The sequence below is a fragment of the Neolamprologus multifasciatus genome, chromosome 16, assembly GCF_963576455.1.
Source record: "Neolamprologus multifasciatus chromosome 16, fNeoMul1.2, whole genome shotgun sequence".
NCBI classification, from domain to species: Eukaryota; Metazoa; Chordata; class Actinopteri; order Cichliformes; family Cichlidae; genus Neolamprologus; species Neolamprologus multifasciatus.
In genome coordinates this window covers 21,446,760-21,465,598 of record NC_140454.1, presented here as the reverse complement: position 1 = coordinate 21,465,598, position 18,839 = coordinate 21,446,760, and the positions used below count along the sequence as shown (strand labels likewise).

Here is an 18,839-nt window from a genome sequence, read left to right as displayed (position 1 = left end):
ATAAGCAGTTTTAGGTTTTGAAAAGTATCTCACTGTACTCTGTCTGACAGGTGGATGATGTTAGCTTTTTTAACCTGTCTGCCTGCCCATGATTAATGCACATGAATATAAAACTCTGAAGTTTTAAATTTACTTCAGCTGTACGCTGTGCAGCACGACCTGCATCCCTATGACTAAACTGAGGGCATTGCTATTTCAAGTGATGGGTGGGTGCTGATTTGTCTAATTCAGCATGCTGTACTCCAAGAAGTCAGCTGTTCAGTTTTCCTGTTAATTGCATTTTGCTTTAAGGAGACAAAATTAGCAACTTTTTTATTATCACATTGAATTGCAGTTGTGGTCAAAGGTTTACGTTCTTTGCTCTCATGGAGTCCATGAATATTGTGGTAAATTTGAGTTGTTAATTATTTCTTTGAACTGTTGCCAAGGTGGATTTACAACAATCAATTTCAATGACTTTTAAAAACCAAAAACTGGGTGAGCATGTTTTAAATTATTTGGGGATTTCCTTTAATCCACACAAGTCAAATGATTACATACAAGCTCAAAACTATACACACCCCAACTAATATTTGTTTAAATATCTCCTGGCAAAATGCAACTCAACCATATGCTCTTGAAAGCCATCAACAAGCTTCTGGAACAACTCTGGCTGGATTTTTGACCTTCTTATTGGCAGAATTTGTAGAGTTCATTTAAATTCATTTGCTTGTTGGCAGAAGTAGGTTTGAGGTCGGTGCTTTGGGAAATCTATTCCAGAAGCTTAATTGGCTCTTTCTAAACAACTGCAGGATCATCATTATAAACTAGTGCACATACAGGAGGTGCAAGTTATTTAGATGTGTCACCACTTTCCCACAGTCCTCAGATGCAAGGAAATATTCAGGACAAACACAGGGATCACCAAGCATGCCAAGAAGTGAAAACTGCTGGAAGAACAGTGTCACTGTCCACAGAGAGGCAAACTTTTATATCACCATTGACAGAGATGGTCTCACCAAGAAAGAAGACCCTGCTCCAAAATTGACACTGTACCAGCTGTCAAGCATAGTGGTAATAGCATCATGCTCTAGGGCTGTTTTGCTGCCAGTGCTACTGGTACATTGCACAAAATAATTGGAATAATGAAGGAGGAGGACTACCTCCAAATTCTTGAAATTTTGGGGTGTTCCAACATAACAGTTATCTAAACACAGATCAAAACGGGCTTTTTGGACGGATAAAGTGCGCTAACAGCAAGCTTCTGGACCGGCCGTCCCAAAGCTACGACCGCAACCCAGGTGAAACTTTGTGAAATATCCTTAAAATCCTGGTCCATGCCAGGAAACTAAACAATTTAAATGAACTCTACTAATCTGCCAACAATAATATCCAGCCAGAATTTTTCCAGAAGCTTGTTGATGTCCACTTGAGGTCCAACTTGCTATGGGACATTCAGCTGATTATAAGTGGGGATGTGTGTATACAATTAAGCCTGTGCACTTTTGACCCAGTGGATTACAGAAAAAAAACCCCAACCAAAAATCAAACTTGTGCACTCGATTCTTGCTTTTTAAAGTCATTAAACATGTGTGATGTTCAATCATTCAACCCTGGAAAAAGAATAGTTCAAAGAAAATACCAGACGTTTTATCCCTTTTGGCAGTTCTTTGGATTTTGTGTTTATTTGAAATACAAATATGTGATTTAGAGACATGGAGTTCTCATTTAAGTAAATATAATGTAATATAGGAGATTATAAACAGAGGTCTCTGGGAGTGATGCTTCTAATTTGCTTGCAGTTACACACACAAAAAGGTTAGCATCTATTTTAAAGAAACATTTTTAATAAGTTTCTGAGGATTGCCCATGAGAGCAGATGTATTTCTAAAATCCTTCTCCTACTACTCAGGTGAGTCCCTGCTGGTACTTCATGTTTTCATTTTGTAACTTGAAACCTCTTTTAAGTATTGGGGATCTGCTTGTTTTGTTTTGCCCCCTGTAGAGAAAATGGAGTTGTATGAAATTAAAAGGACGTCTCCTTAGGAAGGTAATGTGGTTGTGCAAACATCAGAATGAAAAGAGTGAAACTGACATCCCTCTACAGCTTGTGTGACTCAAGCTGTGCCAACCTGGCCTGTGAAGCAGTCCTTGAACAAGGGCATATTTTTCATTTGGTGTGTGACTTTGTGTGTGTGTGTGTGTGTGTGTGTGTGTGTGTGTGTGTGTGTGTGTGTGTGTGTGTGTGTGTGTGTGTGTGTGTGTGTGTGTGTGTGTTAGCATGCTGTTACTGCTCAATGGTTCCTGCCAATCGAATGACTTTGCTGTGAGGGATTAACAGTAACAGTGATCTCTTCATGCAATCTCTCTGTACCATTTGAAAAAAACGGGAACTATTTCATAACGCCGTAAAAATGTGTGTGCGCCTGCACAGACCGGAGCACACACACACACACACACACACACTCGTATGCACACATGAAGTCCATCCTACGACTTTACATGTGCTTGCATCATCATCATCCCGCTAATTAAGCTTCCACATCTCTTGCCTGTTGCTGTACTCCCTCCGCAAATTCTCTCTCAGGTTTTCCTCTTCTTCTCCCACTCTATGTCATCTGCTCTCCAGCATTCAATTCCACTCCTCTCCTCTTCATCTTTGGGCAGAATAGTGGATGTACATTTATATACACTGATTAGCATTTCATCCAAGCCTTGGTTTTCTCTCTCTGCACAAAGGATCGATAGACACAATGCAAGGGGAAAAAGAAGCGTGGAGAAATCAATCTCAGTTTGCAGGCAAGGTGAGAAAGAAGCTTGCATGGTCTCTCATAAAATCTGCTGCTAGACGAAGTGTGGAGAAGACTGTCTGCGACAGAAGCCCAGAGGAAACCGGGAGGGGGTCTCTGTCTCCATCGTACAAGCTCAGTGTTTTCTGTCTTACATAAAGCTGAAGCAAAGAATGTGTCCAATCTTAAATCAACCAACTCCCGATGTTTTTCCTGCCCCTTTAAAATGTTTAAAATGTGCAGCACAAAGTAATTAAAGCTTTCAAAGGCAGGAATGTAAGATACATACCTCAACACAGTTTAGATCAGACATCCACAGCTGAAATAGTGACTCAGTTCGAGTGTATCTCTCACTTTACTTTACTTTGTTTTTTTCTTGTTACCCACTCCAGCTCTGGAGAGCATTAGTCATCATCAGTGTGTCGTGTGGAGGGCGTTTGAGTGCATTTTCTTTTTACAGAGGGTATTCACGCTGTCCACAATAGATGAACCAGGAGAGAGGGAAAAAAGGTGAGTTTCATTAAGATTTATTCATATGAAAATAATAATATAACAAGAATAAGAACAAAATGCATTTTTCTTCGACTTCATTATAAGGGACTGTGCTCAGTGTAATGTCCAGGGCTGTCCCTGAATAAAAACACCTTGTTTTAATAACTAATACAGGGTTTCTTTGTTCTTTGATAGCATGTTTTTAATTGGAGTTTGACATTAGGGGATTCCTGCAAGTGAATGCAGTCATGCAAAATGATTTTTTTCTTCTTCTTCTTCATCTTTTTTTAAAACATCTAGTGCTTATAACATTGCAGCCATAAATATTTGTGATAACTGTGGTGATTTTTGCTGATAGCTCTCTGGAAAATAATGTTTTTAAACATTAAAATAAAAGACACCGCCCAGCTTCATTTTACTATCTGACTAATAAGCTACTCGTTTCTTATGCCAATCACAACATCACAACAGGTATTCAGGCATCCTATCTCACACTCTAATCTCTTTTAAGATGTAACCTACTAGTCTAAAATGAATGACCTCCCCAGACCCCCCTTTTGGTCATCACAAAAAAGGCATTTCATTCTCAAAAGTCCCCAAACTAGTTAACAATGTAGGTTTATTATTATTATTGTTATTATTATTATAATATAAGATTATAAATTAGATATGTTCCCTCAGCGATATTTGTCTCACTTGTGTCTACTGTGACAACTTCCCTCCCTGTCACTGCAGCTGTACCGGAGACGTGTCCGTGCTATTCAATTTCTTGGCTGCTAATAGAGGTCAGTGCAAGTCATGTTTTGCTTAACGGGACTGTCATTCAGTTCAGCTTGACCAGAAAAGGTGGTCAGAAGAATTTTCTGTAAAGTCTGAGACATTTTTTAGAAGGTATAAGAGTATCCTTGGTCCTCACTGGCAGGTTCAGTATAGAAATGTGCTTCTCTGTAATTCTTGATTGTCAAACACTGACCTACCTACCCTACTGCCCGTGATGGTGTCAGTAAAGTGCAGACAAACTGTGGGCCACAAATCTTTTTAATAATGCGATAAAAGCAGGTGCGCCTGCTCTGAGCAACTCAGAGCTGAGTAATTAAGGGGTTAAAAGGCCGGTGTGCTTTAGGCCCACGAGAGGTAGCTGGCCTTGTGGTTATTACGCTCAAGAGTCAGAATTACTAATATGTGTGGGTGGAGTCACTGACCGGAGAACAAGGGACAGCATGCTTATCTGCCACTCGAATGCTGAATTGGAGCGAAGTCTGACAGACTGACTGACTGGAGAACACAATAATTACCTAACTGCTCATTATCATCATGAAACATACTCATACCACCTTGGTTCATACATAATTTAGCTCCAGTAATATATACCTAAAGAGAAGTGTCACAAAAAAAGTGTCCCCCTTTTCTTGTTTTCCTATTTCCTCTGATGTGCACCTACTCTAGATTCTTTTTTGTATTTTTGATTTTTCTCCACTCGACCACGTAAAGGAGATCTTTTTGGTAGACTGTGCATGTTCTTGATATTCTTGTGCTTCCGTCTTTATTGTAATAAGTTCAGCAAATTCAATCCGTGCAGAGGATGCGGGCAGAGGAGAGGCTGTTTCAGATTGTAAGTGCGCTGTCCTCGGCCACCTGCAGGAAAACAAATTCATCCCAAAACAGCCGGGCGAAGCCCTGCTGAAGCGTAGAGAGGGGTTTGTTTCCTACTGGTCCATATGTCATAAATCCTTGAGAGTTATTCTCAATAATAAGCTTCTGCTCCGTAGATGTTCCTTATAGATCAATTCCACCTTGATGCCATGTCAGTTACACAGTTGTTTCAATCTTTTCGATGATTTCTATCATAGACTTGGAGGGAGAGAGCAGAGAACAGTCATCCTGATCCCAGAGGCTCCCAGGGCTGGAGTTTCCATCTGTGCTCAACTCGTCATCCTCCTCCTCCTCCTCCTCGCTCTCCTCCTCACAGGACTCCAAATAGTGGAGACCGAGGGCGTTGATGCCGGAGTCCTCGGAGCTTGACGGAGAAGAACAGTGGTCCATTTTGGGACCTTTTACCTTATCCAGTGGGGAGGGGTGTTTGTGTTCACCATATACCTGCTGGACTGGCTGTACAGGTGCAGGTGCGTTTTGGGTTGACGGTGTCGGTTTGGGTGGTTGCTGAGCCTGGCTGGGATTTTCGACAACTGTAGGTGTAGCTGGAGCAGGTGGGGGGGGGGTAGGAGGACGAGGCGGCTCTGGCAAAGGAGGCGGGGGACGCTGCACGTAGCACATCTTCCCATTGATACGTTTGACGATGTAGTCGTCCACAAACAGGTCCGCGATCACGCAGTACTTCGGGGACTCCAGGTGAGGCGGGGACTTGAAGCAAGGGGCGAGTTTCAGGAAGCGCTCGGCCAGAGAGACGGACAGGTCGATGGTGCTGCTGTACTCTGAGCCAACAGGCGGCACGGTCGTGCTGGGCAGCTGGCACACATTGGTCATGGGCTGGTACACGTACTTGCCTAAAGAAAAACAAAATAAAACAAAACAAAACATGCAGTTACATTCATTTGTATTTTAACAATGACACCACTGCCTACTCATATGGCAGAGCTGTTGCACATAGTGACAAACCCACACAAAATTATCCCCTAAACCACTTGTAGCATTTTTCAGCTAATCGTTTTGGTCTCCAGACCCACACCTTCACCATTTACTCCCACCTCTGTCATCTGCATATGTCATCAGTATGCAGCTGCTTTCAGAAAAAAAGAAAGGAAAAACTCTTCAAACCCACTAAACTTCCTGCCAAACACCAAACAACAAAGAAAAATTCTGCAGCTAAATGTTGTGGAGGGTTTACCAGCTGATGGCTCAAGTGCTTTCCCCTGGAAATGTTTAAAAGGAGGGAAAATAGCAAGGATTTATTATGTTCATCTGAAAGTGAGAAACACAGCTTTCACTCAGAGCTAATGTTGCCCTGTGTAACATACCACTGTTCTTGCATGTTCACCATATCTCCCAAAAAGGCAAGAAAATGTCAGTATATAGTTAAAAAGAACACTAAGAGAAGATGAGGATTAGCATTCTGTTTGGGTGACACAATGTGCATCAACAAGCATCAATGATATGACAAGAATTTCCCTGGAAAAATCAAATTTGGGTTTTTGAGTAGGTTCTCAGTCATCCGTGTCATTGTAGTCTAAGGAGCTTGGAAGGAAAGCGACTGGACTTCTTTAAATTTCTTGAAGAAATTTCGGAGTCCAGTCGCTTTCTTCCCAAGCTTCTTAGACTACAGCGACCTGGATGACTGAAAACCTACACACCTTATATCAACAGCAAGCAATCTCAGTCACAACAGCAATGCAGCATGAGCACGTGAACGTCAACCACTCCCACACATTCCAGTACATGCCCAAATCTAAGAAAGATGCTAGCTTAACAAATCCCTGTTGATGTCACAGTAAAGTCATGCAAAGTCTTGCAATGCCCTTTGTTTATATTTTGTGACTTGTGGTTTGTTTTTGTGTTTTTTTGTGTTTTTTTTATCCAGCCATGCTTTTACTGTTTTGGCGGTGTGTTTGGGATTATTGTCACACTGAAAAATGTAACCACTGCCAATCAGATGCTTTCCAGATGGTATTGCATGGTCGAGCAAAATCTGATTTTACTTTCCTGCATTCATTTAAGTAGTTTTAACAAAGTCCCCACACTGCATCTATCTATCTGTCTATCTATCTATCTATCTAAAATCAGATGATCACCTATTTAATCTTATGAGTAATTTTGAGATAACAAAGCATTTTCTGCTGCCAAATTAAAGACGCCTTTCTTCTTTCCAACATCTGTAATGAAACAGCAGCCAGACTGAAAGAGTGTAAACTTTAGGCCAGCTGGAGTGGAACAACAATCATTTCTGACCCTTCAATGCTGATGCAAGACTCATTCTTCAAATATAAAAAAAATTAATAACAGGGTTTGTGTGTACAATATTTACAGCTGATGTTTTCATGATTAACACTAGAATTACTGACATAATATAAATACAAAGCTCTAATATATGAGGCAGCCTGCATTCTCCATCCAATAAATAGCATTTTTTCTACACAGTGACTGTGTTTCTATAGTTTTTTTTTGTAAGACTCTAAGCCGTGCCACATTAAGTTCTGCTTGTGATAGTTCAAAATAACAGCTCCCAGATGTTACTCATTGTTTGCAGCCCACCACCTCCAACTCTGTGCTGCCTGAATATTGCAGTTCAGATGTGTGTTTAACTGGCTCCCAGGAGAGAGAGAGAAACTACAGAAGACGACAAGCCTACGCATCACTTCTCTTCCTCTCGTGGTGTGTCCTTGTCCTTTGTTTTAGTGGCTGCCTTGTTCCATTCAATCAAACTCTTCTCCTGGGCTACACTGACAATATCAAACTGCTTCAAATTAGGGAGGAGGCCATCTTTTTTTTGATGAATGAACAAAGTGAGTTTTCAATGCTGAAGAACATTTTTTTAAAGCAAGCACAAGCCTTACAGATGAGCTGCAGTGTTGTGGAATAAGTCACGCGACCACCTCACTATTAAATTATACAAGACTGCATTAGCCACGTGGCGTGCGAAGAGGATGTGGCTGGATCTTCAGACTTTGTAAATATTTTTAATATCAAACACAAGAGCTAATATTGATGCAGACAAAAAGGGAGGCAGAGTAGCTGTTCTGTTTAATGAGAGAAACTCAATGGTCCATGTTCAGACTGAGATGAGCCCATTCAGGCAGGCTTGAAAGCGGCAACAAATGAGAGCTAAAGCTGTAGAGGGAGATGTGTTGACATTTAGTTGCCTTTTTTTTTTAAGCATATTACATCTAATTGCATTCATCCATCTGGAGTTTCAAATAACATGAGCAATACTAGGAGACAGACAGATGCACAGTCAGACAACAAAACAGACAGGCATATGGAGCTAACGCTACACCAACACTGCTTGTCCTCAGCAGCCCTGCAGAAGGAGCGCAGCTCGTCTGTAAATTTACAAGGTGTCTGCACTTTCTTAGAAATATCACTGTTTCTGTGAGCCCCGAGGACAGTACGGTATGTGTGATAAATCTCACTTACAATAATCTGACAAAAGAAATGAGAAGAGAGAATCTTTATATGTTGGGGGAAAAAAACAAGCTTCTGTTTTTTAATACCGGGACTATGTGCCGCATCCAATAAACATAAAAAAGACTGCAAGCCGGAAAACAATCATAATGCACAAACAGAATCTTTTAAATTTTCTCATATTAATCGTTCTTTAATTGCCAACGTGTGGAGAATCTGCAAGTGAAAAATACGACGTCATCTGACGTTCTCGGTTCCTTATAACAGGTTGCGTGCTTGAAATAAATGAAGGCGTTGGGCCAGATTTTTGTGAAACCCCCCCCAAAGGCCTCTGTATGGAAGGAAGAGTTCAAGGGTGACATTTGCTTGGAAATGAAGTCAGTCATGTCAACAACACAGAAAGAGAAACTCAAATAAGGTTTAAAAGAAACTACACCAGCTGGGTTTTTGTTTCATTGAGCGACCTTGGTTTCTACATCAATTAAACGCTTATTGAATTGTTTATTAAAGTCCTGTAGCCAAGGCTCGACTCAGCTTAGTGTTTTTAATACCAGACATGATGAGTGACGGGTTAATCTGAGTGAAAAACTGAGGTACACTTCATGCTCATATAGTAGCAACCACAAGGTTGGCCAGCCCTAAAGCATACTCTGCTTTTCCATCTAGTTTAACTATAATGGGGACCATAACATAAAAATAAATATAATGTTGTTTTCAGTAAGACTTAACACCATCAGTTTAAACCATAGACACATCAGGAAAACTGTTTTCTGAGACCACAGATCAAGAGAGCCGAAGGATAGTTTTTGCATAGACTTCAGTGTAGCCAAACTTTTTTCTATAACCCGAGGAGTCGCCTACTGTTGGCTGTTAGAAAGAATACAACTTGAAATCACTTCCACATTGGCTCCAATGATTTTTCAGACTCAGAAGTTACATCCAAGAAACAGCTGACAATAGTAAACGTTTACAAAATTTACAGATGCTTTTAGTTTAAAATTCCTGAATAATTCTACTCTTGTGCACTTCTCTGTTGTGTGGAAATATCAGTTTGAAGTACCAATCTCTACCATAGCCAAAAACTAGAATTGAAATCTTGTTAAACTAGTTTTAACTAGATTTTATAATCCAACAATATAAGTCCACGCAAGACAATAATATGAGGTTTGGCCTCTTTTGGATGTGATACGAGCAGTCACCCCTCTACACACAAGTGTCCAGATCTGTTGTTAAGGTATTGCGTTCCATCGGCGGCGCCTGCAGCTTTGCAGTGGTCATTGGTTATCAACCCAGCATGTCCCAGACATAATAGCAGAGATATGTGGACTAAATGTTTATCCTCCTGATTCAGAAAGGCATTTTCTACTGCTGGCAGAGAGGGGGCGGGCACTGTCCTCCTGAAATAGCCACAGTACTACAGTAAGAACATCATAAGTACAGGTTGGAGCACCTCATCTCTGTATGTTCATCCACTCAGATTTCCAACAGAACAATCAGATCAGTGGTGGTGCTTGGACGCACGATCTGATATCCCCATGTTGGTGTTGATCCTGCATCATCAAACAATAATGTCAGTCCAGGATCAACACCGCAACTGACCAATGACTTTGTCTAAGCATTCAAGAGGTTAGCTAGTGCTATTAAAGGCTGTAGCAAACCAACATAAGTAGCGTAAACTTGGCTAACAACAAACCTGACTTGACAGTATGTTTATTATATTGTATAAATTAATAAAGAAAACACGTGAAATGTTGATGGGGGTTTTATACAATCAAGGACCTTTTTCCCCACGCTTGAAAGCTATGACATCACAACAAGAATATAACTATTACGATGCAAGAACAAAACCAATATGTGAATATCAGCTACACTATGCTTGGACACGAATACCAGCACCCAGCATACTAAAAGCCCAGCCTGGTGGCACTGATGACAATGCTGTGCACACAATTATTATTATTTTTTGTCTTCTGAGACCACTGGCTTGAAACTGCAGTAAATTTGAGGTGTACAAATGAGTTCACTTGCGTTGGTAAACCAATTACCAATCCCGCCCCTGTATAAAACCAATCCACCGGAACTGAAAACTACCCACAGAATATGTTTGGGCTTTCCAAGCGATTAAAATTATGTAAGATTGATAAAACTTGTATTTCCTTTCTGACTAAAATAAATATTGCATTCAGCAATAACTTTTATAGGGTTGTATGTACGTACACTGCTCAGTGACAACTGAAACCGACACCAGCTCTGTCTGAGAAGCTTGATTGATATTGAGCTGCTGGGCACCACATTGTACTCTAACAATGTGGTGCCCAGTGCTGCAGCCCTCGCATGACAACGTCAGACGTCAGTTGTTGGGTGACCTCTGCGTGTGCTGCCCCCGCTCTGTGCATGTTTGTATTTCCGCACTAACAAAGACCACATGTCCTGACAAAGAAAGGACAGTCAGCAACATTCACCACATGCTGTACAAACTCCCGGCGTGGGACATTTTTCATTCATGGACAAAGCAAAAACATTCAACGTGTTTCTTTTCGTTTTGCATTTGTGAAATGAAAAGAGCTAAATTAACTATTATAAAGGAGTGTGCGTGCAGGCGATGCTGTGACTCACTGTTTAGCAGTTTTTTGAGGGCAACAGAATGAAAAGTGGAGTAATAACAAAACAAGCTTTATCTACACAGGCGAAACTTGTTAATATAATCAGTTTCTCGCTGTTTGTTTTGGATTTTGAAGACAATAAGACAAATGTGACAGTGTTGTCCTTGAATAGTGAGGGTTTAAATCTGCCTGAAAATGGTGGAGAAGGAAAAACATAGTTTTGTCCTTTTTGTCAGAGATACCCAGACAAACAGACAAAATTATGCCACGAGAAATTTGTCCTGCTACAAATGAAGATTGGCAGCATAAAAAACCCATCAGACAGCTGCAACATCAATAGTGAATGTCAGATGGTTTCAGTCCTTCGGTGTCAAACAGTGGGAGGTTCTCAACACAAACACAGGCGCTGTGTTTTTCTGCTGACGGCAGCCTCGGTCGACCGGGCGCGGGACACGCTTTGCACTTCGTGAAGGGAAGGAATGACTCTTTCTCGACTGAAAAGCTTTTCATCACGCTACAATTAAAACCCAGCTAAACCCAACAAGTTCACCAGGGACCGATTAAAAGCATTTGGGATATAAATGAGGTCATTAACTAAAGGAGATGTAAATAAGCCAATGAAGAATTAACAGATTTTCATTACAAAATTCTAATTACGAAAGCAGCTTTTTCAATTTGAAGGTAGGGAATGAAAAGTATCTTCAATATATATATATATATATATACATAAAAAACATCATCTGGATTATTTTAGTGTTTATTTAGCTAGATAAAGTGTTGGAACCGGTACACAAAGAATGTTGCGTAAGGATGCAAAGTTATTTATAGTAAAACTCAAGAGTTGAAGAGGTTAATAAGGAAGTGGAAGAACAAGCAGCTTATCCCTGGGAGATGCAGATTGCTCAGAGGAGAGAGTCGAGTACTCCTCTGCTACCGCACGTCTCCATCTTGCACGCCTCCTCTCTCCTGGGCCTGTAGCTGGCCGAGGGCTGCAAAGACTGTTTTAATACAGGAGGTAGATTCTCTGGAAAATGCTGCCTGCAGCCCATCAGTCCCCTGCTCCCCTTCAAAATCACACTGTAAAAAATATCAACTCTTCTGCTGCCCTACCAGCTGCAGCTGGATTATTGTTGACAAGCCCAACATGTAGTCAGCATCACACACACATTATGTCATTTCGATATTGGCTCACGTCGAAGCCTCAGCAGTGAATGAGTCATTAACATCCCCCTCAGTTTGATATTTTGCATGTTTGAGCTGAAGCCAGCCGGCTTCATGTAGCCCACTGAATATGCCACATACCAGTTCAAAGCAGCATGTTGGCAAAACCCATCGAACAAAAACAATTATTTTAGCAGATTGTTATCATTCTTCATAACAGCTGCTGCGCCCAGTCGGCCAGCAGATACTACAGGCTCCAACATCCGCTGCTCTTTGTGTTTAAATCTGGCCAACAAAAAGGGGCTGCGCTAAGGGGGAAACAACACAAGTTTCAGGTTTCATGGAAGAGGACGGTCCGACCCGGCATCGTGCTTCCTGTTTCGTGCCTCCGGAGGCAGCCACTTGGAAGTCCACTGTTTAATCTGTAACCATAATGAAAAACTCCTGACTGTGTCCCTGTGCACACAAAACAGTACACCACTGAAAAGCCCTCCACTGATTTAGCACTGCACTGCTTTAACACAGTTCTTTTATTTATTCTATTCAGAGAATACTTTTTTCTGGTTAGTGCAATTCAAACGTGACAGTTTGGTTAGAGATTCAAGTGTGTTGTGCAGGTAGCAGATAATGTAGCCACATGCAGAGATAAGGAGCAGGTTACAGATGTCTGTCAAGCTCACTTCTTTTCAACTGCACACCTCCAGCCTACACTGACTCAAGAGGCACTGAAGGGAATTCAAAGGGATTTTTTTTTACCATTACATGAGTGCTCCTCCCAATATGTAACCACACACGGATGTGTCAAATTGACAGAATTCCCCTTTAAGACTTTTTTTGTCCATTAAAAAGAGATACTGATCACTCCTGGCGACAATGGCCAAGAATCGATCTCTTAAACAATCTGTAATTATCTTATGAAATCATTCTGTGCACGCCAAAAGTGATCTATTGATGCTCTAGTGACCAATGAACAAAGCAAGCCTTTGTTATAGCAGAGATTTTGGCCCGTCACAGAAAGAGAAACCACAGGCTGTATATAAAAAATGGCTGTAGGTGGCCACCGTGATGTCACCCCTTTGTTTGTGCCATCTCGTTCTCAAACCAGACACAAAGAAAGGGGGATGTCTCTGAGAAATCAGGGGACACTGGGTGCTCATGCAGCCGTGATAGATCACCGCCCTGCTTTATAACTGTTTTCAACTCGAATGGGGACTGTAATTTACTAAATAAACATAATGTTATTTTCAGTAGGATGTGAAACTGGACGTTGAGACCATGAAATCATCAGGAAGGTGTCTACTGAGGCCATTTGAGGCTTTTTTTTCCCTGTAGGCTTTTTCATAGTCTAACCAAAGAAGTCCCCAACTGCTGGTCATTACTTGACTCTGCTTTACAGTTTAAGGAGAATCCATAGGAACTAATAACAAGGCGCCGTTAGGCGTCAGTGTCCCGTAAGCCATTACAGAGACAATGAGCCAGCATGATCAATGCGCCCGAAGTAGCTAAACAAATTTCAGCCATTGTTGATTTTATTATTTACACGTGTGCTTTCTGCGACTTGTCAAAGTGTCTTGTTAATGAAACAGTCGATTGCTTTTCCCTCGGTTAATGCAAAATCCAAGAACGGAACAAAAATGAATAAACACGACTAAAAAATAATGCCTGGAAGCATTCTGGATATCACATCATGCATGACACACACAAAAAGAAACAGTTAAGGCTTTTTCTTGCCCTTTTAAATCACATCACAACAAATTTGCCACCTAAATTTTGGACCTGTTAAAAGAAACTGCATGCCAGCTGGGGTGTTTTCCTCTGTAACGATCTATTCTAAAGTTCAGCTCAAAGTTTCAGCAGTCTAAAGGAAGGGCTCATGTTACTTTCCAGCAAGGCACACTTAATGGAAAAACCACTAGACAGAACTAAAAGCTCTGTCCTCAACAAACCCCGAGCTGCATCTGATTGGACAAACAGCTCCTGTGCTGTCTGCCCATGAATTTAAAATCAAAACCATCACAGTGGCTGCTGTGCAGACTTTCCTGTATATAACAAATAGTTCAGCAAACTGTGCTTCTAGCACTATTTGAAGGAAGAAATGCTATGAACCTTCTTCATTTTGATCAAAACACCAATTTGAATAAAGTAGCCGAAACCTCGATTCTATGCAAAGAAGAAGAAGGCAATTTGAAGCCCTCTGCATGGGCAACATCTGGGCGTGGAAATTATGAATCCTGTGGACATGTGCTTCTTATTAATTAAGTAAGAACACAACAAAGTTGGAGTCTTTTCAGAACCGACTTGGTCAGGTATTCTTGTCAGATGGCAGTAACACAAACCTGTCCATGAAAACAAAAGCGAGAACTTGCTGAACTTTTGTGCTGCTCTGCATCCATCACTGATACACCAGCATTTAAAGCGACTGAAGGGCTGCAGATCCTAAACATGAGCAATCAATCAAAAACATCCCCTCAGGCATGTGCTGACAATATATTGATCCCTTTATAACCGGTGAAGCTTTTTATGATTCGGCAGTGCTATAAATTTTGAACCCATCACCAAACTGGTCAATACAGCGCAGGGCTATATTCAACAAATCTCTGTATTTCCCTTTAGAAATAGTTGCGAGCTTCTGCTGCGTGGTGTAACGGATGAGACTGCCCTGGGAGCCTGACAGAAAGATCCCATTTTCTTGTATCTACAAGTTTGAAATTAGTCGCCCCTTTGAAATTAGTAGAGTACAAGCAGACTGACAAGACTGTTCAGGACTCATTACAGACTCTGTTAGGCTTTCGTAATGAGTAATTCATTGCTCTGCTTGGTAATTGTAATCAATTCTTAAAGAATAAAGTGTGAGAAGTGAGAGAAGGGGGGGGAAAAGTGTTCAGACCAGGTGGTTTCAGCGCCGCTTTGAGCAAAAGCTCTCATCAGACATGACATATTGGCGGTGACACTAAACACAGCTAATTACTGCTAATGAGAGGCTTGGACTGATGTTGTCACCAGCTGGGAACATTGCTTCCACCTACATCTAATTCTAGTTTCCACCATCTTTTTTCCGTGGTCGTTTTTTGTTTTGTTTTTTGTTTTGTTTTTTGTTTTGTTTTTTGTCAAAAGTTTCCACAACTAAATGGAAAACACTGGAAGATCATCCAACATATTTTTCCTGTGCGAGCCTGCAGACATGATTTGAGTCCTTTGAGTATTGAAAACTGGAAGAAATGCATTGTGGATGCGTTCAGTTTGCAGCGGGCACATACAAATAGAAGAAGCCAGGCGTTAAGTCACACCTAATCATCTCGCGCTGCTCTACAGGTGAGATAATGGAAAGAATTTTAGTTTGTGAATTTAAATTGCTGAGCCGAGTCTTCATACGCAGTGACCTTTTGTATTTGTTTTGCTGGGAACCTATTAAAAATGTAATTAAAAAGGCAGCCCGGCAAGACTCCCTGTGGTGAATGCACAATTATCAGCTTCAGAATAAGTTTATACTCCAGGCAGCCGTCGCAGGCACATTCAAAATGAAAACGTGACAAGATAAGGCTGTTACAACATTTCCTGCTTTTGCATCCAGTGTTATTATGGATTTCTAGAGGACAAGGGCGTGAGCCGAGCAGGCAGGCTTTGTGAAGGCGCGCTAGTGTACTTCTCTCACTGGGTGCCCTGGTTCTGCCTGATTCAGCAGTCTTAGCTGGTTTATTTTCACCGTGGTGCGAGGGGAACCTTTGAATTGCAGTGGAAGGAGATGAGAAGGTGAGAAACTCCATTAGGATATGCCTGGTTCTTTCTCCTATATCATAACAAGCTCTGTGTCCATTTTGTGGCACACTTTCAGCCAGAGTGATGAACATTTCAAAAACAGAAAGGAGGAGCAAGTCTAAATGTTGACAAATGATGAAACACAGAATGGGCTTTGCGTGGAGTCATAAATGCTGTATGTGGCTTGTAATAAACACTGGAAGGAATTCATCATTTTTCTGCCACATCTGATATTTCAAAAACCGCCTGGCTCATTCCGGACGGAGGCGGGCATCTAAATCCAACGATTACACAGCAAAGATTACAATGTGACTTGTGCAGTTGCACACTATAAGCTCAGAATGAGTGGTGCAGGGTAGATGGTGATTGTGTTTTACACTGATCTGAGGATTTTCTGGGCAGCCAGAGATGGGGATAAATTAGGGCAGCACAGAGAGAGAGACATCCTGTCAGGTGCAGGCCCGCCTACTGGGAATCTGCGGTGGTCTCAGGGTGTCAGGTCGAGCGAGGTTCAAATGGAGATGGAGAGCATGGCGCACAAACAAAGTGGAAAGGAAAGTGTGCGTGTGCGAGTGGAGCTGCACCCCTGCACTTCATCCCCATTACAGTCAATGCAATAGTCGATACAAATGAAATTACTACAAGGCTGCAGAGTTCAGTGTTGTGGCTCAAAAATAGCAGGTGAGTGCATGATACTTGTGTGAGCATGTGATGAGGGCTGTGGCCACAACATATTAAAGGATGGTGAAATATTCCATCTCTTGTTGTTGTCAACAAATTGCATTTTTCAGTAGGTAAAAAAAAAAAAGAAAGGGTTCAGCCCTTCCAACAGTCCTCCCTGTTGTCTTGAAAAAAAATGGGTCACAAAGACAGCTGTGGCTCAGGAATTTTCACAGTTAAGGCATAATACTAAAAAACGGGAGTAAATAGTGGATTTAGTCTGGGACTATTTTCAGCAGTGGATTAATACATATTCTACTGCCCTAGTGAGTGTTAACGACACTCACTGCCAATCTAATAAAAGGGTGATCTGTTTTTTTTGGACGGCAGTGGCACAGAGAAGTGAATTATCAGACTATAGGTCAATGGGGAAATAAACTGTGTCTGGTCATTGTCTGCTTTTACAGGACTTTTGCTCAAAAATAAAACACGGAATCATCCTTAAAAGAGAAATGAAAGTGGTGACTCGGGTTTGTGTCATCAGACTGTGTCGACTAGTTTCACAAAGCCTGAAAAGCAAGCTTAAAAAAAATAGCAGAGCTGTACAGTAGTAAATCTACTAGTAAATTTATGAATTGTTCAGCCTCCATTGTCTAGACGACATAAACTATTCATACAGCAAGAGGAAGGGTAGGAAGAATTAACTAAGTATTACAGGAGCGAGTACAGCAATAAAATGAAGAAGTTACACCAAACAAACAATCAAATAACAGGAAACGACATCAGCTTCTCCCGAGGAGAAGCCAATGCTGCCTGTAGGCGCATGTAAAAAAAAAATCAGACTGACGGACAACCTTTACATAATCTGTGAAGCGTTATAACTTGTTTAACAAATAAAGTTCATATCTGACTCATTCTGAGCCTTTCTGTGGAGGAAGGCAACAGTGCTTGTGTGGTTTTAACTAAACACGGACATATAACTACCAAATACCACGCACGTTTGCCAGCAATGCCTTTGGTGATAGTGAGAATCGATTCTTTGAAATAAATGCAGCTGATAAACTACAAACTTACAGTGACACCAGCCCAAGTGACAGCACCAGTGCAGCTTGAAGCACTTCCCGTGACTGTGCGTGGCGCAAATGGAGAGTCCATCACAAGGCAGGAAATCTGGTCTCCCAGCGCAGCTCTTGGCCAAAGCCTGCGCCTCGTCCAACTTCTCGCTCTTCGGACACTTATGTGCTCCCGAGGCAGCCATGCCAACATTTCCTGTATCAAAGGGGAGGGGGAGGGAAATAAAACACGCACTCAGGCTCCAATGAGTAACCTACAACATAAACGCCAGTGACCGAGGCGATGTTTACGGTCCGAGCCGCCCCGTAGAGCTTCCCTGCTGGAAGACAAACGCGAAACGAAACACGGTGGCTGGATGTGTAAATCCAAAGCAGCTCGGTTTACACAAAGGGTGGCGGCATATCCTGTAAAAGTCGAAGGGCGTCAGTCAAACGAGGAGGCAAGGGGTGGGTATGTCATGTGCAAAGCCTCCCGTGATCGTGATCCAAACATTTCTCCATCCACCCTCGCGTCGGGAAGCTCCTCTGTGCCCCTGGTGACGCGCGTACGGAACAACGGCGCGCATCTGAACTTCATCACACAACGGGGGGAGTCCACAAACACAAAGCCAGCTGCTCTGCACACTTCAAACACACACACACACACACAGGCTTTCATCAGACCCTCAAAAAAAAAAAAAAAAAAAAAAAAAACTTCAAAAGATCAACGTCTGACTATGACATTAATATATTCCGCATTTCACCCAAGAGTAGCATTTTGATTGGTGGTTTTGATTCATGAAAGTCTACTGCTAGATCTCGTGCTATTTATTCTTAACACCTACGCGTGGGCGTGCGTTATTTAAGTGCATTAACGGTTTCAGAAACTCTGCGGATCGGGGACAAATAAATAAATAAATAAGTAAAATAAATACAGAAAGAAAGAAAGAAAGAAAGAAAGAAAGAAAGAAAGAAAGAAAGAAAGAAAATGGAGCAATACATCAACACAAGCCAGCTGCTCAGCGTGGAGTGTTTTTACCGCTAGGTGGCAACCCGAACATCTGTTTATTGCTGGACGTGGGATGAGATTTACTTGAGAGTGAGCCACTGATTTCTATAAACGCAATTTAGAGTTGCGTGTCTCCACCGGCTCTCCTGTGTCACCGCTTCGGCTGAGTCAGCAGAAAACACAGACCCAAGGAGACCCTGTGGACAAGTGACGTGAAACCCCGTGAAGATGCCAAATAAAACTACACTTAAACTTATTCAAG

The 18,839-nt window shown here is 41.7% G+C and overlaps 1 protein-coding gene across 1 annotated transcript; it reads right to left on the bottom strand.

The window, feature by feature from the left end:
• Positions 1-2,165: 2,165 nt before the first annotated feature.
• On the bottom strand, positions 2,166-18,248 carry LOC146500795 (UPF0524 protein C3orf70 homolog B). The gene is made up of 2 exons (XM_085134608.1): positions 17,591-18,248; positions 2,166-5,764 (listed from the first exon to the last, which is right to left on the bottom strand). Exons 1-2 carry the CDS (start codon positions 17,772-17,774, stop codon positions 5,070-5,072), a joined length of 879 nt encoding a protein of 292 aa, XP_084990734.1. The 5' UTR covers positions 17,775-18,248; the 3' UTR covers positions 2,166-5,069.
• Positions 18,249-18,839: the final 591 nt, after the last annotated feature.